At 44.3% G+C, this 24,025-nt stretch overlaps 1 protein-coding gene across 3 annotated transcripts in view; it reads left to right on the forward strand.

The window, feature by feature from the left end:
- LOC120518640 overlaps positions 1-14,067 on the forward strand; it is a 36,437-nt gene extending 22,370 nt beyond the window's left edge. For 2 of the 3 annotated variants that reach the window (XM_039741524.1, XM_039741526.1), the window contains 6 exons: positions 5,232-5,312; positions 5,405-5,426; positions 8,233-8,286; positions 8,373-8,398; positions 10,312-10,352; positions 13,566-14,067. In XM_039741524.1, coding sequence (XP_039597458.1) covers positions 5,232-5,312; positions 5,405-5,426; positions 8,233-8,286; positions 8,373-8,398; positions 10,312-10,352; positions 13,566-13,649 — 308 coding nt within the window. In that variant the 3' untranslated portion in view covers positions 13,650-14,067. The remainder of the gene's footprint in view (positions 1-5,231; positions 5,313-5,404; positions 5,427-8,232; positions 8,287-8,372; positions 8,399-10,311; positions 10,353-13,565) is intronic. The other variant, XM_039741525.1, reaches the window with a different exon arrangement.
- Positions 14,068-24,025: the final 9,958 nt, after the last annotated feature.

The following is a 24,025-nucleotide window of genomic DNA, read 5'->3' on the forward strand; positions in this document are numbered from 1 at the left end:
GCGAGTCCCTTCACTCTTCTTAACTGCTGGCAAAATCTGCAACTGAATAAAACTTCACAGTTATGGATGGGAGGAGGGCACCCCATACTGTTTGAGCTTAAGCAGAAGGAGGTCACTTCCACGCCACACTGTGCCCACCGCAGGAATTAATTGGTAAGGTCAGTTAAATGAACACTTCAAGTGTTTATGGAGTCTCAACCTTAAAGTGTTAATTTAATGCTGGCACCTTTACTGGGTACCACCGACTTATTATACACAGAGGCCAATTAAATCGCTCAGACGTGTGTAGAGAAACATGACAGGGGCTTCATTACACCAACAGCAATACATGTGAATAGCCCTCACATGGACTGGGACGGGATGTCAAAACTTTTACTTTCTTTTGAATTTTCTTACTTTATAGTCTAGTGTGTGTCCAGACCAAAGTGTATCTATCTATCTATCTATCTATCTATCTATCTATCTATCTATCTATCTATCTATCTATCTATCTATCTATCTATCTATCTATCTATCATATAGTGCCTTTCACATCATCTATCTATCTATTATTTCGAACACTTCACTACTGACAAGCCACTTTATTTTAATGGTATGTTGGAGGCACCATTTTGTTTTCAGAGGTTGCTGCCATTTTATGATTCTGTTATCTCATTGGTCAGTTGCTGGGGTGTGTTTTTGTCGTGGACTAGGAGTCCCAAACACTAAAAGCATGAAATCCCAAAAATGCCCACTAGACAGGGAATACCGTCCAACCTGGTATTCTTATATAAAAATATTTATTCTTCACAGGACATATATTCTCTAACACTGAGAGCATAAAATTCATGTAACACCAATCCAAATTTCAAACAAAATCTGAATATGAAATACCAAGAATAGTTGAAAAGCAAAGGAATATGTCAAGAAATTCTGTAAATCACTAAGAACAAGCAAAACACAAAAGCTCAGCACTCTGAAGGAGATTCACAATGAACCGTGAGGGACTGCGGGAGACTCTCTGGATTTATAGTGCGGAGGGGAGCTCTTTGGGTGTGATTGGTAGGAGGTCCCGCCTCTTGGGGAACCACCCACAAAACACATGGACCATTACCAAGGCATAGTACACAAAGCACATAATGCATGAATGTGACATTAAAAAACAAGAATACAAGCTCCAGCCCTTGACCCTGACTGAAATATAACAAAATCTTGGTTTTGATGTCTTGCCCTTTTTTGCCTTTTCTCTGGGTTTTGGTCACTTACTTTATTTTTGCTTTGTGCCCTCCCCACTTTAATCAGTCGTCTATGGGAGAGAAGCGAAAGCTTTAGATTTGTCAAAAATTTCGATCTCTGGTAAAATTTCGATCTCAGCGTTTTTGGGTCCCCTGACACTGAAGGCATCGATATCTCGATGATGAGTGTGTGTTTCTGTCCGTGTGTCACAGCTTCATGAAGACAAGAGGTCTACAGCTAAAACAGCTGAATGGAAAAATCCCAAATTCGAAACTTAAACCTGTTATGAGATGACAATATGCTGATTAGTCTTTGAGCTTAATGATGCAAGAGAAAGAGGCGCTCGAGAGGAACCCTCAAATACTGTAATTATGCAGTCAATTATGAAATCTTCTTGTCAATTGCTATCGTAATTATCTATTTTATGATCAAATAGATCAACATCAGAGCGGTAAATAATTGCTGAAATGTTAGAGAATAATTTGAGTAACTTGGTTCCCAGGGTAAAAAGCCTTCTGACATTCACGTCTGGATTTTAGATTTTGCTTTTATCTGCATTTCGCGGTTCATCTCTGAAAGAGTGAATGTGTCACCTGCTGAGTCAGGATAGTCCGTATATAAAACCTTAACTTATATTTTTAGGAAATCTCAGCACACTGGGGAAATTCATATGCACTGGAAGATAGCAAAGGTTAGGGTTAGGGTTTGGGCCAGTCATGGTAACTATAGGCCATTAAGCTTAAGGTGCATCATGGGTAAACTGTTGGAACCTTGAATCATTCTCATCCTTATCAATCCAGGAGCCAGAGTGCCTTCTCTTCCGCCCCCAAAGAAGCCACTCGGAGTCTGAGGGCAGCCAGCAGAATCGGGCTTTATTGTAAGGTGCACATACAGACTCACTTCAGATGACTTGAGCGCCCAGTGATGGGCAAATCTTATTTTTATTATAGTGCTTATCAAAAAGTTGATCTCATTTAGCTCATGTGACACTCCCACCCTACTCCAGTTTCCCGTTTTCTTCGGTCTTGCCTCTAATTAGTTCCACTAATATTTCCCAGCCTGATGAGCGTAGCACTCTATCTGATCCATCATGGCCACCGGGCAGGCTTTCTCCCCTACTTGAACCCATCCAGTCCATGACGCCATTATCCCCTCGATACACACTTGACCTCGACTCACGAAATATCGGTAGTTTTCCAGCTTGTTAAGAAAAATAATTATATAGGTGCAAGCCATTTTATGATTTAACCCTTGCTATACTAATGTACATTAAGATATATAATGCTTGTTCTCATACTGTGGAGGACTGCCGGCTTCGTGCTCCGGCCCTCACCCCCAGGCCGCCAGGAGGAGCAGGATCGCAGGATCCCCGAGTTCCAGCAGGGCCTCATGGACTATGTAGTGTTTTTACACAGCCCTGATGGATACCTTGGGGACCACCGGGAGTCGCTGTAGGGGGGCTCATAGGCTCTTGTGTGCCCTATAACCCGGGAGTACGTCACAGTCATGTGACGGGAAGGAACGATGTGCTCCCGGGGTGAAGAAAAGGACTGTTTGCCCTGACCCGGAAGGAATAAGGAACTGTGGTCTGATTGGACAGGAACACCTCCGGGTCAGGGGCTATAAAAGGACTAAGGGCCAGTCCAGACACTGAGCTGAGCTGGGAGGTAGGGTGGCTAAGTGTCTGGGCGAGGAGGAGAGAGAATATTGTGGTAGTATTGAGATAATATATGAGTAGTGTGGAGAGTGCTTTGTGCACGTTAACTGAGAGAATAAAGAAGTCTTGGACTTTTACCTGGTGTTTGGAGTCATCCCTGAGGGGTTAAGGGAGCACTAGTGCCCCCTACTGCCACAATACATTCTTGATGACTCTCTTTGAGTACATGTAAGTCATCAATTTGAAAAATATGCTTTGAATAGACTTTTCTATACCGATCAAATTCCGTTATAACGAATATCTTTATAACAAAATTTTCATTACAAAGAAGTATTTTTATGGTCTCGACAGTTTCCCCATATGAAGCGAGTCTAGAAATCTCGTTATTACGAAGTACATTCGGCAGATACTTACATTACAACGAAGTGCCCAAAAGATCTTGAAATGCCTGAATGAATCATCCACAGAGCAGCTAGTTCTGTGGCCGCAGCTCAGTTGTGCACAACGATCCCTAAACAGAAACATTGTAATTTTTTTTCCTCGTACTGTTTTTTTTTTTTTGCCCTTTTGTTTCCTGCGGTTTTCAGTGATACCTTTTGCTTATTGCTCATCAACATTTGAAAAACATCCATTGGAATTTAACTCATTGTCACCCTCCTATAGAAACGGCAAACACGAAAAAACGATAACAGTTCACATTAGAAAAAACTTTACATTTTTGCAGCTCGATTGCGGCAAAAAGAAAAAAGACGTTGCCAGTGAATTCGGAATTTTACCATCGACGCTGTCAACTTTCTTGAAAGACCGAGCAAAAAAAGAAGAAAAATCTTGGGTTGCAAATGTATGTGAACTGCTGCATTTGAAGACGTCGAAAAAGCAGTTTTTATGTGCTTCAGAGATGCTCGTTCAAGAAACATTCCTATTAATGCGGCACTCATTCAAGAAAATGTGAGGTTTGTAAACTCTCTTGGGATCTCCCCTAACTGGACGACACGCAGAAGAGCTTCCCGAAGTTCAATCTCTGCGTCTATGGAAGACTGTTTATCTGTTGCCGGGGCAACAGCTTGCTCAAAGATATTCTGCGTCTCTCCGCCAAAGCAAACTGAAAAGATATCGATTGGTGATGCAGCCTGACTGCTGTGTCTGTGTGTAGCAGAGTGGCAGATCACGCTACAATAAATAAGGGTGCCGTTCCTGATTCAAGCTGAATAAAGTTGGTTTTCCTAAAGTACTGAGACTCAGCTTCGTGTTTTGGGGTGCAAGACAGAGACTTATATTGCGACCCCGATCTTTTATGATTTGTTTCTGTGTCACTTCACTGCAGCACTGTGAGCCTGTTTTTGCTCTGCCCCAGCAACAGACAAGCAATCTTCCACAGATGCTGCAATCGCGCTTCGGGAAAGTGTATTATCGCAAGGAAATGCTGAGAAAAATTCTCGTCAGCATAACTTGTAGGCAGGAGGAGATTAAAATGAACACAAAATAAGCTATTGAAATGATTGCAGAGCCTGGGCGCAAGTTAAAGAAAGCACTATAGTAACAAATACACAATCTCATTACAATGAAATTTTTGTTACAACGAAATATTTTTTAGGTCCCTGGGAGTTCGTTGTAATGGAATTGGACCTGTATTACTTCAAGCACATAGCAGCACAGTGGTGAGTTTGTTCAGGGTTCAATTTGCACAAACGTTAGAAGGTTTTTCTTCATACAGAGAACCTCAGACACGTGAAATGAGTTACCAAGTAGACCATAGGACTTGAGGGACATTCAAAAACTTGACTTAATGTTATTTTGAAGAAATTCGGTGGACAGCTTCGTTGCCCCGAATGGCCTCTCTTCTCCCTCAGGTTCTTCAAATGTTCTAAAATTTAAAGTGTACCGTGTGGTGGCCCTGCTTGGCTATGTAGTGTCAAAGATGAGACAAGAAGCCATAAAAAGATTTGGGGAAGCCACCCGTATCATTTTTTTAGCTCAGATGTGTACAGGTTTGAGTCCAAAATAGAACTGACTGGTGAGGTTGAGATGGTGGGTTTTTGAAGTGCCACAGAGGGAGTGAGGTAGTTATGTCCGGAACCGGAAGTGACGTCATTGGGCTCGTTACCGAAAGTGACGTCATGCCGGCCAGGCGGAATTTCCCATAATGGGTCTGCATTGGAAAAAGAGAAAGGATCAGTGCACCTTGCGACCCCCTGGTCTGGCGTGGAATGACCTTCCTTCGAGCCCTTCAGCTGCCTCCAGTGTGCACGTATGTGTGACAGTAGACACTGGCTATGTCTTGATGTGTGTCCGTGTCACTCATGAATGTCTCTTTCCAGTGACGTCCTCAAGTGTCCTCACTCCACGTCTGCTCTTCCAGGTTCTCTCCCTCTGTACCTCGGTACCGGCTTTGCTGTTCTGGCCTTCTTCATCCTAGTGGGGACGATGTTGATCTGCAACAGTGAGTCCCTTAACCAAAAGTTCCATTTGCAAGTTTTTTAGGGTATAATAATTAAGAGCAGACCTTTTATTTCTTATTTTTTTATTTTTCAGGGAGAAAACAGAAGTCTAAGAGGTAAGCAAAGCCCCCCTCCCTCCCACTTTGGTTTGTGTCTGTTTTCGATGTCAATGTCTTCCGCGTTCAGACCATCCTTCTGCAGGCTAAATCTCGGGGTTTAGAGACAAAGGAAACCACAATAGAAACGTGACAGGAAGAAGTGAAAGTGCTCATTTTGAAATAATGGGTGGGAATGTCACAATCTGACGAAGCGTCGAAGGTGCTGCTTTGAAGATCTCTCGCTCGTCTTAATTTGTAGTGCAGCCTTTTGAGCTGCCTAACCCGCGTGGTCTTCATAGCCCGTCCTGCTAGAACAGAACAGGGGTGGCTGCAGGTTTTTGTTTCTTAATGGGAAGTCAATTATCGCTGATGAAGCTCTTATTGCTCAAGTGACATTCTGATGCTTCATTTTGGTGGTCTCGCTTGTTAAGGTTCCCCACCCTTAATGGTTTATTTCAGTCTTAACAGCTTCATTTACTGTTTTTGATGGCTTCTTATTAGCAGTAAGATGTGAATGACAAAGGAGCCGACAAGTCTCCATTTAACGTGTGTCCATTCACATCTGTGTGTAGATTCATCCTGCACTGTTTGGTTTAATAAACACTTAGGAGGACAATGTGACGGACTGAAAATGACCTGTGTTGGGCTTCAAATCATTTAGATGATACAATACAATACAATTTATTATTGTGTAGCCCAAAATCACACAAGGTGTGTTGCAATGGGCTTTAACAGGCCCTGCCCTTTAACAGCCCCCCAGCCTTGACTCTCTAAGAAGATGAGGAAAAACTCCCAAAAAACCGTAGTAGGGAAAAATAGGAAGAAAACTTGGGACTGGCACTTCAAAGAGAGACCCCTTTCCAGGTAGGTTGGGTGTGCAGTGGGTGTCAAAAAAAGGGGGTCAATACAACACAATACACCGCACAGAACACAAGTCATCCTCAATACAATATAAGAGTACAATAGAAATATTACAAATGCAGAGCAGAATTCAACAGGAAATGATATCACAGAATACAACGGATTTGTTCAGAGTCCTGCTACCTCCCCCTATTGGCTATTCCACAGCTGAGCCAGCGTTCGACCAGCCAATCTGAAGACAGGACCCCTCTACCCAATGATTCCTGTGATCCTCCATCAGAGGTGACTTTAACTTAGGCAGGCAAAACAACTTGGCAGGTGGGCCGTGGCACCAAGTGCCACATTTGAGTACCGAGAAGAGAAACAGAATAGGTGAGGGTTAGTAACAAATTCTCACTGTCATGTTAGTTATGTTTTAGTGCTAATGACTGACAACAGAGAGGCAGTCTGTACAGTTAATCAGCAGCTCTAGTCAGGGTGTGCTAAACTGAAGTAGTGAGTCTTCAGTCTGAGACCGAAGGGGCATCTCTTATAGTAGCAGGCAGACCAGTCCACAGTTTAGGGGCCCGGTAACTAAAAGCTTGACCTCCCACTGTTATTTTGTTAATCCTTGGAATCCTAAGCAGACTGGGATCTTGAGATCTTAATGTGCGTTCTGGTTTGTAAGTCATGATAAGTTTAGATGAGTAAGCCGGATCTCGGCCATTTAAGGCTTTATATGTTAAAAGGAAGATTTTGAAGTCTGCGCTAAACTTAACCGGGAGCCAATGTACGGATTTAAGAACTGGAGTTATGCATTCGTGTTTTGAAGATGTCCTTGGAAAGGAAAAATATCTACAATCTAAGAACCTAACATTGCAGACTAACAACCCGTAACATTAAATGAGGTCTGAGATTGGCAAGGATTGGGTTGTAATGAAGTGAAACCTGCAGCCACTGCGGCCATCCAGGACCGATGTTGCCCACCTCTGCGCTATAAGATGATGGTGTCTTGATTATTTTTGGTGGTAACTGCTGAGTTGCTTTTCCATTCTGTGTCTAAATGGACACTTTGGTTATGAACTGCATGTTAGGTCAGCATTTAGATATGGTGACCCAGCGATGTATTCAGGGTTCAGTGGGGTTCATTGGGGTTCATTGAGTGTTCCTCCCTAACCCTAAGTGTCGCTCAGGTGACGGAACTGGGGATGATCAGACTCCCCTGACTTGCATCCCACTCCTGAACCAAAGCCACGTTGAGGCCTTGTGATGGTTGAGGCAGGGACCTTCTCGTACGCCGCCACCAAATGGTCTTCCCAGGGCGCTGTCACTTCTGTCACGGCCAGTTGAGGCTTCTGACAGAATGTGAAAAGGTACAGTAAGTACTTTGACTTTCCCAATGCTGGCACCCAGTACCTGTAGGTGAAGCCAATATACTCAAACGAAAGCACAAGGAAAGATAAGTTCAAGGTAAGTCGAAAAGTGGAACCTCTCGACCCAAAATCAGTTCTCCGTGTTTATTATGAGCTGACTAAGGCGCTCGTCCAGCAGTCCTGGTGGCACCCAATCGGAGGTCACATCAGTAAAGCCATCTCTGCATTGTGTTTGTCGTCACTAAACAGCATGAGAACTCAGCAGGACGGGAGCAGGCGCTGATTATGGCACCCACCACAAGGCGAACCACCCGGATTGAGATCAGGGCCATCTTAACAGCATTATGGGCACCCTGGGCAAAGCAGTGTGCTGGGACCCCTACTTGCACAACCACTCAGCAAGTCAAAACATACATAGATTAGCAGGGGGCCCCCAGGAAACTGCCCAGTGTGCCCATGCGTTAAGACGGCCTTGATTGAGATCCGAGTGCAGCAGGTGGCACCTCAGCACCACATTGAACGTGGCTGGATTGCCAATCCTGCCTCCAACCCCCAACTTTTCCCTGCACGACAGGACAAAGAGTAATCCATCTTTATGTGGACTTTTCCAGGTCATCCTCTATGGTCAGCACCACTTATTTTGATGTTCCTGCTGTAGCAAAAAGGTTTGTGTCCTTTGGAGTTCCCGGAGCTCATCTCTCGTTGTCTTTGTCTGCTTCTGCCCATTTATTTCTCACTCTCTTTATTTCAGGCCTACAGGAGAGATTCAGACCGTCTGTAAGTATGGACCTCGGCCGCTGGAGGACACGTCTGATGTTCTCAACCTCTGCTTTAAAGCCTTTAAACTCTTGTGTCATTATGTGGTTAGGGGTAGAGTCAGACGGGTGCTCTGGGGCAGAGAGGGAAAACGAGAAAAATGGCCGCCTTGTAGTCAGGTGTCAGTGGGAAACAACATCATTATCAGGTTAGATGAAGAGAATACACAGTCGATGGGACAAGAATAGAAATATCAGCCATGTTAGTAATAATACAGCGGTATCAGTGTGGGTACTGAGCAATGCCAGTGAAGAAGAGTAGCAGGGCAGTGTAGTCACAGTGGAAATGTTCAGTAATGTCAGTACAGGGTGCAGTCAAATTAACACAGAAACACCACAATACCGTAGGGACTGAACACTTAGCAGAGTGTCGGTGCTGCTGGGGCTGACATGCCACCTACACTAAGCTGGTGATACTCTCGATTATCGCTTAACAGTCCTTGACTATCACAGCAAATCCTCCAACTCTCTGCCCTTCAGTTCCTTTCCTCTAACGCCATCTCACTTGAACCTTCAGCAGAGCAATGCAGCAGATCATCAGGGACCACCATACAGGAGCGGCCTGCCACTGTGCTGGGCGCTTGCAGGCCCGCCGCCAGGGGGGGACAAACGGAACTCTGGTCCAGGACCCTAACAGAAGGGGGCCCCTTCACGTTTAATTTTTTTTTTGTATACGTATTTGAAGGTTTTGGCATGTGGCGACCCGGGGGAAGGCAGAGGGGCCCACACGTACCCAGTTGTCTGGGGCCCAAATATTTCTGGCGGCGGGCCTGGCGCTTGGGCAGGAGCTCCCTGGGCCATGGCTGCTGTGGCGGTTCCACCTTGATCCAATGATTCATTTCTCTGTGTTAACTTCTTGTAGCTTTGGGGCCTTCGTGTGTCTGACGTTCTTCTTTGGCTGGTTTTGTGCACATTAAGAATTTTGACCTTTTAGGGAGCCCTGTTACAGTGGGGGTCTGGGTGGGCCGTGGCAGAGGAGACGTTTTTTATGTTCATCTTTTTTCATGATTGCAGTGTTGATTTTGTATTGTTGTTAATAATTGATTATTTTACTTTAAGTTTAAAAAAATGATCACAAATAAGGAAGAATAGTAACAACACAGTCAGAACAATGAAACCGATGAGCAATCACTACAAAGGGGTACAGAAACACCAGCAAGATGTGGAAATATCAGCAGTGTGGATGTGAGATAGACAGATAGATAGATAAATAGATAGGCACAGATAGATAGATAGATAAATAGATAGGCACAGATAGATAGATAGATGGAAAGGCACTATATTACAGATATCTATCTATCTATCTATCTATCTATCTATCTATCTATCTATCGGTTATATAGTGCCTTTCACGTCTATCTATCTATCTGTTATATAGTACCTATCTATCTATCTATCTATCTATCTATCTATCTATCTATCTATCTATCGATCTATCTATCTATCTATCTATATCTATCTATCTATCGATAGATCGATAGATAGATAGATAGATAGATAGATAGATAGATAGATAGATAGACACTATATAGATAGATAGATAGATAGATAGATGTGAAAGGCGCTATATGATAGGTAGTCCATGTAGGAGCCATTTGTTTCAGAATATGTAAATGCCTGTATTAAAGTGTTAAGTATCCGTTGATTAATTGGCCTTTGTGTATAATAAGTCGGTGGTACCCAGTAAAGGTGCCAGCATTAAATTAATACTTTAAGGTTGGGACCCACTTGAAGTGTTCATTTAACTGACCCTGGTAATTATTTCCTGCGGCGGGCACAGAGTGGCGTGACGAAGTGACCTCCTACTGCTTACGCTCAAACAGTGTGAGGTGCCAGAGTAAAAGCTGAGCTGGTGACTCTTGTTTCTCCCCACAGATGTGACTGCCACTATTTCGGGCGCTGGCAGCGATGTGGTGGTAAGTTCTGGGCACCTATTTGCCCTCCTTCCATCCATTACTGTGAAGTTTTATTCAGTTGCAGATTTTGCCAGCAGTCAACAAGTGTGAAGGGACTCGCCAAGTGCGCCCAGCAGCCACTTTACGCTTTATTTGGTGCACGCAGCACATGCTGAGATTATCCGAGTCTTTTTTATACCCCCAGGTTCTAAACCCGTAAATTCCATTTCTGGGTTGCAGAGAGATGTGCCCGTCCTGCCATCATTGTGTGAAAGACAGGGACCCCTCCATACTGCGATGCTAGTTCAGCACAGAGCACCGCCATCACAAATTCACTCACCCCGTGCCAGTTTAGAGGGGCTGATCCATCTAACAGGCAGCTCTTTGGAGAATGTGTGGGAAATTCAAAGATTATTAGACAAAATATCCCATTATTGCATAGAGTCCAAAAAAATAGAAGAAAAACAGATAGAGAAATATGTTCATAAATGAGGAACTCACTGCAGTGGGCACACCCTGGTCACTCAAAAGAGGAAAAGGGTGACGACAGCCAAATGAACATTTAGGGAAATCCTATATTGAGCTACAGAGATCTTGACAGCCCCCTTCACTTTCTGCACCTTTTAATTTAAAATGGATTCATTTGCCATATTTGCCCATCAATCTACACTCAATAACCCATAATGACAAAGGGAAAATATCTCTTCAGAAAGCTTTGCAGATGTATTAAAAATCAAAAATGGAAATCTCTCCTACATATGAGTAGTCAGACCCTTAATTCAGTACTTTGGAGAAGCCCCCTTTGGTAGCAATTCCAGCTTCAAGTAATCCTGGAATATCTTTACAAGTTTGGCACACCTGGATTTGGGCAGGTGATGCCATTCTTCATGGCAGATCTGCTCAGGCTCCATTAGATTGGGTTGAAAGTGTCGGTGACTGGGCCAGTCAGGGACACTCCGAAACTTGTCCCAAAGCCACCCCAACATTGTCTTGGCTGAATGCTTTGGGTACACTGAAGGTGAATCATCACCCCAGTCTGAGGTCACGTCAACACTAGAGCAGGTTTTCTTCAAAGCCCTCTCTGCATTTTGCTTCATTCTTCCTTCCCTCATTTCTGAGCAGTGCCCTCGTCCCCATATCATGATGCTGACCACCACCATATGTACTTCAGCATTGGGATGGTATTGGGCAGCTGATGTGGCTCGCCTTCTCCAGACACTTGGAGTTCTGCCTACAGACTTCACTTGTTGTCTCACCAGACCACAGAATCTTACTCCTCCTGCTCTCAGAGTCCTTTAAACTGTTGTGGTGGATGGCTGGGGCCCTTGGCCAGCTGGGATGCCTTTACTGTGGAAGGACCAGGGGGAAAGAGCTTATCCAGGACATTACCTCCCTCAGGACACTAGAGGGTGGCCCCCCTGGCTTGTAGCAGTACCATGGGTTTACAGCATGGAAGCTCAACCTTGCTGGTGCCCATGGCCACCACTAGGGGGCGCCTGGAGAACTGCTGAGCCCTTGGTTTCACTTGGAAGTGCTGTCCGGAAGAAGGTCAGCAAGTTCCTGGAGCACTTCCAGGTGCCCTATAAATCAAACCGGCTGCCACTCTCCCAGGAGCTTGAGTCGAGAGGAGTGAAGATGGACAGATAGAAAGAGAGAGGGAAAAGAAGAAGAGTGTTTTGTGCTTTGTGACCGTGCTGTGTAGGTGGGAAACAGGGGGGTAGGCGTTTCCCACGAGGATAAATAAAAGCATGCATCTGTCAGTGTTGCTTTTGGATGGTGGGAGCACCCTCTGGTGGCCACACTGCATACTCAACAGTGGCTGCCGTCTGGCAGTGGGGTGTTGTGATTAAGGCTTTGGACTTCTAATCCTGAGGTCGTGGGCTCAAATCCCACTAGTGACACTGTGTGACCCTGAGCAAGTCACCTGACCTGCCTGTGCTCCAAGTGGAAAACCAAAAGAAATGGAACCAATTGTATCATAAATGTTGTAAGTCACCTTGGATAAAGACGTCAGCTAAGTAAGTCAATGTAAACCTGGCTACACTGCCATAAACACTTGATTGATGGAGTGCTGCTGAGATGGCCACCCTTCTTCTGACAGGTTCTTCCATTTCAGCAGAGGACTTCTGAGTTTCTGCTGGAGTGACCACTGGGCTCTTGGCACCCTCCTGAAGGCCCGTCTTGCCCCTTTACTCAGTTTGGCCTGATGTCCATCTCTAGTAAGAGTCCTGGTGGTTCCAAACTTCTTCTGTTTCACAATTCTTGAGGCTGCTGTGCTCCCGGGAATACTCAGCGATTTAGAAATGGTTGTATCCCCTTGTCCTGATCTCTGCCTCACCACCATTTTATCACTGGGGTCTACAGGAAGTTCCTTAGCCCTCATGATTTGGTTTTTGTCTTGACCTTCTATACACAGGGAAACATGTGGGCCTTTTAAAATGATGTCCAGTCAATTCAGTTTGCCACAGGTGGTCTCCAGTCACGTTCTAGAAACATCTTAAGGAGGTCTGAAGCAAACAGGAGGCACCATGTGGGGGGCCACAACCAAACTTCCAAATTCTTAGAGGAAGGTGGGATGTTCAGGTTTTGAGTTTTAGTATATTTGCTGACCTTTCTGCCAACACGTCTTCACTTTGTTATTATGGGTTGCTGAGTGCAGACTGAAGGCCGCAAGTGGGAAATGCATGCATTGAAAATGAAATCTATCACACTCCATGCTTTGTGGTCAGCTGTAGAATTTGGGTTTTCAGATATCTCCGGTTTCTCTATTATTGGATCATTTCCTGATATCTTTCATGCGCCCCTTTCAACAACTTCAAACTGAGCTGCTTTGCACTTTCGGCTCCCCGACCTGAATTTGTGGACAACTCGAGAGCGTTTCCTGTAGAGGGGCCAATTTCTCAGAAGGACTTCCTTTCTGTTCTGAAAGGAATCTGTTTGTGAACGTAAAGAGACCTTGAAATGGCCGCACGGTCAGATTGTCTTTGACTTCGGGACACCTCAAGTGCACGTTGAGACCTCTCTAAATGTTTGTCCCCTCCACTCTCCCCTGACACATCTCTGGTGATATTTAAATCATGGTGGTCCCAGCCGCCCCTCGTTGCTGGTTACTTGTGTGTTCTTCAATTGTCGTCCTACCTCTCTTGTGGTTGCTTTGTGGGTTGAGACCACCACAGCGCCTTCCTTTTAGGTGGTGTTTCCTGTAAATATAACAAACGTGTTTCTTTCTTGCAGAAATTGAATCAACTAGAAGGAGAGGATCCCGAGGGGGCTTATGCTACGATCGACAGCCTGGAAATAGTGGAGCCCACCAAGTGATTAATACAGGACTGGGTGCAGCTCTTGGCTTGGTTACCCTGTGCGTGGGTGGTCCCCCTGTTTTGCAACTGCCAACCTTAAATGAGTGTGAATGTGTGTGTGTGTGTGTGCCATGTGATGGTGGCCTGGCACTCCATCCAGAGTGGGTTGCTGCCAGGATAGGCTTCAGCACCCTACAGCCCTAAAATTAGGTTCAAGATTTTCAAGAGATTGCCTTCTTCAGTTCTGTGGTCAACCAGAGCCAGTCCTGGACATGAGGACATATCAGGCACCACAAGGCACACTTGGTGCAACCAAAGGCCACGTCACAATTGACAATTGACAGTCGGAAGCAGTTGGTGACCCACTCCCGTTAATACAATACAATTTATTTTTTGTATAGCCCAAAATCACACAAGAAGTGCCGCAATGGGCTTTAACAGGCCCTGCCTCTTGACAGCCCCCCAGCCCTGACTCTCTAATTCCCAAAAAAACCCTTGTAGGGAAAAAAAATGGAAGAAACCTTGGGAAAGGCAGTTCAAAGAGAGACCCCTTTCCAGGTAGGTTGGGCATGCAGTGGGTGTCAAAAAGAAGGGCGTCAATACAATACAATACAGAGGACAGAACAAATCCTCAATACAGTATAGAAATAAAACTTTTAGAAGTACGGAGTAGAGTTCAACAGTAGATGACATCACAGAATATGATTTGGATTTGTTTAGAGTCCTGGAGACCTCAGCCATCAAGCTGCCTCCCCCATTTGGCCATTCCACAGCATTGCCAGCTAATCCGATGAAAGGTCCCCTCTAACCCACGATTCCTGTGATCCTCCATCAGAGATGACTTTACCTCAGACAGACAAAACAACTTGGCAGGTGGGCCATGGCACCGAGAGCCACATTTGAGTACCGAGAAGAGAAACAGAATAGGTGAGGGTTAGTAACAAACTCTAACTGTCATGTTACTTATGTTTTAGTGCTAATGACTGACAACAGAGATGCAGTCTGTACAGTTAATCAGCAGCTCTAGTCAGGGTGTGCTAAACTGAAGTAGTGAGTCTTCAGTCTGAGACCGAAGGGGCTTCTCTTATAGTAGCAGGCAGACCACTCCACAGTTTAGGGACCCTGTAACTAAAAGCTCGACCTCCCACTGTTATTTTATTAATCCTTGGAATCATAAAGAGACCGGCATCTTGAAAACTTAATGTGCGCTCTGGTTTGTAAGTCATGATAAGTTCAGACAAGTAAGCCGGATCTCAGCCATTTAAGGCTTTATTGGTTAAAAGGAGGATTTTGAAATCTGCCCTAAACTTAACCAGGAGCCAATGTAAGGAATTAAGAACTGGAGTTATGTGTTCGTATTTTCTTGTTCTTGTAATAATGCTTGCAGCAGCATTTTGGATTAACTGGAGGCTGAATAAAGAACAGTTTGAACATCCAGTGAACACCGCATTGCAGTTGTCAATCCTACTAGAAATAAATGCATGAATTAATTTTTCAGAATCCTGTTTATTTAGAAAGCACCTTAATTCCCAACATTTCTAAGATGGAAGAAACACCATTTGGACAACTTTGTAATGTGCGCTTTAAATGACATGCTAGAGTCAAAGATAACTCCAAGATTGCACACTGATTCAGTAAAATTAACGGTGATTCCAATTGAGTTAAATGATGACAGAATATTGTAATCAGCGTCATTCCCTCAAACAATTAACATCTCTGTTTTATCGGTGTTTAAAGACAGGAAGTTCTCATCCATCTACTCCTTTAATTCTCTAACACAACTAATTAAAGACAACAATGAAAAGTATAATTGGGTGTCATCTGCATACGAATGAAAATTAACATTGTGACAGTTTAGGGTTTTCTCGCACCCTTGTACCCTCAGACCACTCGTCAGACACCAGATAAAAAGTCCAAATAATTATTTATTATAATAATAAAGTGCACAGAGTACCCCCCACTCCCATATACTCAATAATCAAATAAACAATAACAATCCTCCAAACTCCCAGACGCTTAGCCACCCTGCCTCCCAACTCAGCTCGTCCGTCTGGGATTTCCCACAGTCCTTTATAGTCCTTGACCCGGAAGTGTTTGTCCCTCAGTCCGTGTGACTTTCTATCACTTCTGGGTCAGGTAAAAACTTCTCTTTTTCTTCAGTCCGGAAGTATATCAATTCTTCCGTTCCCATGATTTGGAAATACTTCCGGGCTGTACGGAAAATATAAATCCTTGGGCCTCCCTGCAGCGACTCCTGGTGGCCCCCATGGTATCCAGCAGGGCTGTGTATTATGACTCCCTTGTCCATGATTCCCAGCTGGCATTCGGGGCACCTCTATGCTGCAAGGAGGGCTCCATCTAGCGGCCTAGGGGCATTGGCCGGGATGAATGGCCGGGCATATCTCACAACCTGTTTCCTAATGAGAGATCCCAGTGGAAGCATGTAAAGTGAAAACAGTTAAAGGTCCGAGTACTGAACCCTGCGGGACACCATATTGAACTTCTGTGTATAATGATGGAGTGTGGTCAGCACATTTCTGTACGCATTGGAATCGATTTGATAAATAAGAACTAAACCAAGCGAGCACAGTGCCTGTAAGGCCAACATCGTTTTCTAGCCTGTGCAGTAAAATAGAATGGTCAATGGTGTCAAATGCTGCACTTAAGTCTAACAACATAATTACGGTGGAGTTTCCTTCATCAATTAAAATTAATACCGGTCATCTAGTGTGACATACCCAGCTGCTCAGTCTAACTAGTCCACAATGTGCCCCTCAAACAGGTCTGGTTGTGGTGGGCTCTGCGTGAATGTCAGCTAACAAGAAATGAGTGCTCAGCTGGAAGTGCAATGCATATGACAATGAAGGAGGAACACGGGGGTCATGGACCACACAAGCAGAGGAGAACCCCGTCGGTCCGATGGCTCATCTTTTATTTAACACGACAGAATCAAGAAAAAGAAAAGAAAAGGGCTGAACTCGCCTTACCTGTTAACCCTTCACGCAGCACGCTATTGGCTGTCACAAAACTGTGCTGCAAATGCGTCACGCAGTCACTAAATTTGACACGCCAGCCACTTTTCAGTCACGTATGTTGAGCCGGTCCAGAGGCGAGATCAGCAACTGGCAGCGCAACGGGCATCGGCTTTAGAGCCATGGAAAAGTCGCTGGGAGGATGAGCATAGGGAGAACAGCACACAGATGGCAGTATATATATGTATACAGGTATATATATTGTGAACGCTGGCCCGGACACAGACAGACGGACATTGTAAGTTCACCCAACACACTTTTATTTACAATATTTACAATTATATTTTCAGTGCACCACCCAGTGCCTTCTGCACCGATCTCCCAAAAGTCCAGGCCTCACAGTCCTTGTGCCGCTCTCCTGGCCGCCTCCAGTCCTCTCTCCAGCTCTGTCTACTACCGCCCGACATCCACCAATGACTGGAGGGAGGCGGCCCTCTTTAGGAACCCGGATGGGCTCCAGCTGCTTCCCGGCAATCAGTCTTAGCCACACCCCAGTGTGGCGGAAGTGCCGCTCTGCACCCGAAGCTGTCCGGTGTCCCCTGTCGTCTTCCCCAGCACTTCCTGGTGTGGCGGAAGTGCTGGGCTCCAGGGTTCCTCAGGCACCTGGGCCGCCTGGCGGTGGCCACGGGTCCCTACAGGGTTGGGCTTCCAAGCCCTCTACCCGTGGCCCCCAACATAAGCAGGACGGACGCCGCTGTCTGGAGGAGGCACAAGCCAGGAGCCCGGCCGGGGACCACATGGGATATTCCGGCATCGGTGGCCACGGTCCCTACAGGGTTGGGCTTCCAAGCCCTGTACCCGAGGCCCCAACATAAACAGGATGGACACCCCTCGCAGCCTGTAGGAGGCACAAGCCCTCCTCTGGTCCTCCCAAGGCCCCGCCGGGCTCCAGTATATATATATATATATGTAAAGAAGTCTTTGAAAACTCAATTCTGTCTGTACATCTGTGTGTTTGTATTGCTACTGGTTCTATGGTGCCTATCGTGTCCCAGTGTAAATGAGACAGAGTTTTAAAATCGAGGGAACAGAAGAGGAGACACAGGGCTATGTCTTCATTTAAAAATGACATTTTTAAGCAAAAACGATCTCCGTCCACACAACTGCTTTCACATTGTTTATGTCTGTCTGCGCTTAAATGCACATGACGTAGATGTCTGCCTACGTTGGGCATATGCACATCCACAGAAAGATCCTTGACAGTACAGTAACTTCACCTGCCATGGTTATTTATCGCAAAACCATAGTGACTGGTAAATTATTCCACGTGGACACAGCGCTCATACCACACAAAATGCAACTTTGATTAAGGTTAAGCGACACAGCGAGCACCATAAATAACCCCTCTGTGTCCACTAAGTCGGGATGTGGTTTTCTTCCTTGAAGGGCAACCAATCAGCGAATGAGACGTAATGATGAGCAGGGATCCAATCAGGGGAGGGCAACGTCATAAACACAAGCAAATCAGGACTCAATCAGAGGCTGTCTGACTTTTCAAAGGTCTGCGTTTTTCGTTCGTCCAAATCACAACGTTAAACCGGCGTTTTCAGAAGTCTATGACTCCAGAGAGAGTTTTCTATAAAGTCTCCATTGTTGGTGGTTAATACATGCCAGGGTAGTGTGGGCGAAAGGCGAAAATGGAGACTAGTGTCTGTGTTTTTAAACGCTGTAGCAGGGCCGGATTTAGACTTGATAAGGCCCTTTATATAGTATATTTAAGTATATATGACAATTGCTCACTCGGACAATTTGTTTTGGGGGCCCCCAAGAAGGCGGGGGCCCTAAGCTATAAATTGTGTAGCTTATACATAAAATCCTGCACTGCGCTGTAGTAGTGTAACCATCAAACTCTCACCAAGGGGAGCTACTAAAATGCCAAGGTTTAATTTACGGTGTAACAAAAACCAAAAGATATTTAGAGTTTAGATTGAAATCATAAACAACTGCAGATACTGAACCGTATATATAAATGTATACAAAAGAAAAATGTTAGAATAAACTAAAGACAAGCGAGTCTTCTTTTCAACATTTTCAACAAACAAGGGAATAGTCTCTGTTTTCTTTATAAAATCGGATTGATCTCCCCAATCCCATGGAACCTTTTTAGCTTCATCCAATGCTAGTTGTTTTTTCCAGTAATCATAACCCATTAAATGAATTATCTGGAAGATTCTCCATTCCACGTAGAATTTCACAACCGTTTTGTGGTCCTTTGTAATCTTTAATTCCGGTCCCAGCTGCCTGTTTCACAAGATGGAGGATCTTCTGCTCCTCAGTGGCTTCTTCTTTTTTCTGTTTTCCAGTTTTTTTTCTACAGTTTACAATACAATACAGTTTATTTTTGTATAGCCCAAAATCACACAGGAAGTGCCGCAATGGGCTTTAACAGGCCCTACCTTTGACAGCCCCCGCCTTGACTCTCTGAGAAGACAAGGAAAAACTCCCAATAAAACCCTTGTAGGAAAATGGAAGAAACCTCGGAAAGGCAGTTCAAAGAGAGACCCCTTTCCAGGTAGGTTGGGCGTGCTGTGGGTGTCTAAAGTAGGGGGTCAATACAATTCAATATACAGAACAGAACAATTCCTTAAGACAGCATAATAATAACAATTTTAGAAGTACGGTTTACCAGTAGATGATATGGCATAATTAGGTTTGGATATTTTTAGAGTCCTGAGACCTCATCCATCAAGCTGCCTCCCCATTTGGCCATGCCACGACTGAAACGTTGTTCATGAAAGGACCCCTCTTCCCATGATTCCTGTGATCCTCCATCAGGGATGACTTTACCATAGGCAAGGAAACAACTTGGCAGGTGGCCGTGGCACCAATTGCCACATTTGGGTACCGAGAAAAGAAACAGAATAGGTGAGGGTTAGTATTCAAATATAATTATCATGTTACTTATGTTATAGTGCTAATGACTAACAACAGAGATGTAGTCTGTACAGTTAATCAGCAGCTCTAGTCAGGGTGTGCTAAACTGAAGTAGTGAGTCTTCAGCCGGGATTTAAAGGCTGAGACCGAGGGGCATCTCTTATGGAAGCAGGAAGACCATTCCACAGTTTAGGGGCCCTGTAACTAAAAGCTCGACCTCCCACTGTTATTTTATTAATCCTTGGAATCCTAAGCAGACCGCATCTTGAGATCTTAATGTGCTCAGGTTTGTAAGTCATGATAAGTTCAGACAAGTAAGTCGGACCTTGGCCATTTAATGCTTTATATGTTAAAAGGGGATTTTGAAATCTGCCCTGAACTTAACTGGGAGCCAGTGTAAAGATTTAAGAACTGGAGTTATGTGTTCATATTTTCTTGTTCTTGTAATAATTATTGCAGCGCATTTTGATTAACTGGAGGCTGTATAAAGAACAGTTTGAACAGCCAGTGAACACCTCATTGCAGTAGTCAATCCTACTAGAGATAAATGCATGAATTAATTTCTCACAATCCTGTTTATTTAGAAAGCCTTAATTTCCTAATATTTTTAAGATGGAAAAACATGTTTTGGACGACTTTGTAATATGTGCTTTAAATGACATGCTAGAGTCAAAGGTAACACCTAGATTGCGGCTGATTCAGTAAAATTAATTGGGATTCCAACTGAGTTAAATGACGACAAAATATTGCTGTGATCAGCGTCATTCCCTCCAACAATGAACATCTCTGTTTTATCTGTATTTAAAGACAAGTAGTTCTCATTCATCCATTCCTTTAATTCACTAACACAACTAATTAAAGACAACATCGGAGAAACTTCATTTGATTTAAATGAAAGGTATAACTGGGTGTCATCTGCATAAGAGTGAAAATTAACATTATGTTTCCCAATGAGAGATCCCAGTGGAGGCATGTAAATTGTGAACAGTAAAGGTCCGAGTACTGAGCCCTGCGGGACACCATATTGAACTTCTGTGTATAATGAGGGAGTCCTGTCTGCACATTTCTGTACGTATTGGAATCGATTTGATAAATAAGAACTGAACCAAGCGAGCACGGGCCTCTACCTTCCTCATGGCTATGGACAGGTTGACATGCGAGATTAGACAGGAGTCCCCGTGGACTGTGATGTTTGCTGGTGACATTGTGATCTGTAGCGATAGTAGGGAGCAGGTTGAGGAGACCCTGGAGAGGTGGAGATCTGCTCTAGAGAGGAGAGGAATGAAGGTCAGTAGGACCACCAAGACAGAATACATGAGGGGGGTCAATCGAATGGTGAGGATGAAGGGAGTAGAGTTGGCGAAGGTGGATGAGTTTAAATACATGGGATCAACAGTACAGAGTAATGGGATTGTGAAAGAGACGTGAAGAAGAGAGTGCAGGCAGGGTGGAGTTGGTGGATAAGAGTGTCAGGGGTGATTTGTGACAGACGGATATCAGCAAGAGTGAAAGGGAAGGTCTACAGGACGGTAGTGAGACCAGCTGTATTATATGGGCTGGAGACGGTGGCACAGGAGACAGAGCTGGAGGTGGCAGAGTTAAAGATGTTAAGATTTGCACTGAGTGTGACGAGGATGGATAGGATTAGAAATGAGGACATTAGAGGGTCAGCTCAGGTTGGACAGTTGGGAGACAAAGTCAGAGAGGTGAGATTGCTTGGTTTGGACATGTGCAGAGGAGAGATGCTGGGTATATTGGGAGAAGGATGTTAAAGATAGAGCTGCCAGGTAAGAGGAGAAGTGGAAGGCCTAGGAGGAGGTTTATGGATGTGGTGAGAGAGGACATGCAGGTGATGGGTGTGACAGAACAAGATGACGAGGACAGAATGATTTGGAAGAAGATGATCCACTGTGGGGCAGTGCGGTGGCGCAGTGGTAGCGCTGCTGCCTCGCAGTTAGGAGACCCGGGTTCACTTCCTGGGTCCTCCCTGCGTGGAGTTTGCATGTTCTCCCCGTGTCTGTGTGGGTTTCCTCCCACAGTCCAAAGACATGCAGGTTAGGTGGATTGGCTATTCTAAATTGACCCTAGTGTGTGCTGGGTGTGTTTGTGTGTGTCCTGCAGTGGGTTGGCACCCTGCCCAGGATTGGTTCCTGCCTTGTGCCCAGGGTTGGCTGGGATTGGCTCCCATGACCCTGTGGTTGGATTCAGCGGGTTGGAAAATGGATGGATGATCCACTGTGGCAACCCTTAATGGGAGCAGCCAAACCAAGAAGAAGACCACCTTCGTCAGGATGATGAACTTCCTGTTATACTTTGCTTCATTATAAAAGTCATTCCAGTGTTCATATTACCTCTGGCAGTCTTATCAAAATAAAAGATTAGCAAGGAATGGGAGTTTAAATAACAACCCCAATCCCGTCCAAGTGTTAAATTATAGCTCACCGGGCCTTTGCCACAGTAGTAGTAGTGCGGACGCAGGTACAGTTGACAAACAAGCCCAAGATTCAATGTTAACATCAAGTCTTTCTTTTATCGAAAACCCCAAGTGAAATCATTATCAGTGAAGTGAAGCATTTAATTCATTAAAATGTTTAATTCAAAATGAAGAAAGTGTACAAACCAACAAGTTTTTATCTGCAGTCTCAGATGATGAGAAAGAGCATGGAGCTGACCTTAGTATGGTCCTGTAGGTGACAACACGCGCCCACCTTCCTGGTCTTCTGTGTGTAGAGACGCCTCAGCAGCAACAACAAAATGGCCGCTTGTTGATTTTTTTTTTTTGTTTTTTAATATAAATTCTCCTTGACCTCTAAAAATGATTTCTCCTTTGTTTTTGTTATGATTTGGGATCCTTTTCAATTTCTGTGAAGCTTTCCTGAAGCTACAAACATCATTTTGTCATTCTGGGGTTTTTAACACCCAAGGAATCAAATTTTGCAGTCAGAATTTTCATTGGATCTCTGATTGATTTTTCGGACACCATTGTGTTTTGCCAATGTGTGTTTCCGTTTTGTAGGATTTGCATCACCTGTCTCCAAGGTAATCTTTCCCATGATGCACCTGGTTGGTGCCTCTTAAGACGACCCAAGATCACCCAAGCCGTTCATTCCGTATCAGACTCTGGGCCAAATATTGAAGTCCTGTTTGTCAGTTTTCATTATTCGCTTTTGAAACAAATTCTGGTTTTTGAGCTTGATTTTCAGTCCGTCTTTTGGTTTTGACGATCCTCTCTTTTGACTTGAGGTTTTGACCCTCATTTTCCTTTTGTAATGCTGCCAAACTGACAAGAGTTTTAAAGGGCAAACCAAGAGTGAGACACGAAACAGAAAAAGGTTAAAATTACTGAAAAAACGAATAGTCGAAGAGCTGCAGAGAAATTGAGGTCGGAAGAACAAAGCGAACCTTAAAGATCAAATCAAAAACAGGGAGTTCTCAGGGAAGGTTTAACAAAGGTTTTGCTCTGTACATGACAGTTCTAAAGTGTGCAAGCCTCAAACGGTCCCAAAAATGCCCACTAGAGGGGGACAACTGTCAACCCTGGCGAGTAACGAGGACAAAATTAGACTTGCTATAAATAAAAATATTATTCTTCACAAAAACGCTCTGTAATAACAAGAAGGTTTACGGAGTGCAAAAAGCATAAAAGAATTGGCTGTAAAAGGCAAAGACTATCCAGGATGAACAAAGTCCCAATCCGAAATCCAAGGAGCGTCAAGAAGAGAACAAAAAAGTCAAAAATAGGCCAATAAATCACAAAAGCACAGACAGAATCACAAGAAACACTCACCAACTCCCAGGCGCATTTGAATGAACCGCAAGGGACTCTGTGTGTTGTCTCTGTCTTTAAAAGCCTGTGGGCAGTCCCTGGTGGTGCTGGGCAGGTGGTCCCGCCTCTTAGGGAACCACCTACAAAGTACAAGACACATAAAAACAGGCATAAGGAATACAGCAAATAATAAACAAAAGATCATTCACACAAATCAAAGACTCAAAAATGAAGAATGGGAACCCCAGCCGGGGAGGAACCCTGGCTGACTAAAGGGTCTGAATACTTGTGTCATTGGGATATTTCAGTTTTTAATTTTGAATTAATATAGCAAAAAATTCTTAAAATCCTGTTTTGGGACTCCTCCTATTGAGTGTTGCTTGATGAGGGGAAAAAAGTAATTGAAACAACTTTAGCACAACACAAAAAATGTAAAAAAAGTGAAGGGACTTGAATACACACTGAAGACGCTGCATTAAAACCCTACTGAACACACACACACACACACACACACACACACACACACACTCATGGTGGCCACTTTAATTGGATTCTTCTTCTCTTCTTCTTGTTGCCATAAACAGCCAATCACGTTGCTGACACTGTAGAGCACACCCACCTGGTAAACAGGTATACAGAATTATACATTCTATAATTTATGGCTACATTTTGTAACATTTATTACTAAAATATGAAAAAGCTTCTGTTTTAAGAATGTGTTTA

The sequence above is a fragment of the Polypterus senegalus genome, chromosome 18 (genome assembly GCF_016835505.1).
Source record: "Polypterus senegalus isolate Bchr_013 chromosome 18, ASM1683550v1, whole genome shotgun sequence".
Lineage (NCBI taxonomy): Eukaryota > Metazoa > Chordata > Cladistia > Polypteriformes > Polypteridae > Polypterus > Polypterus senegalus.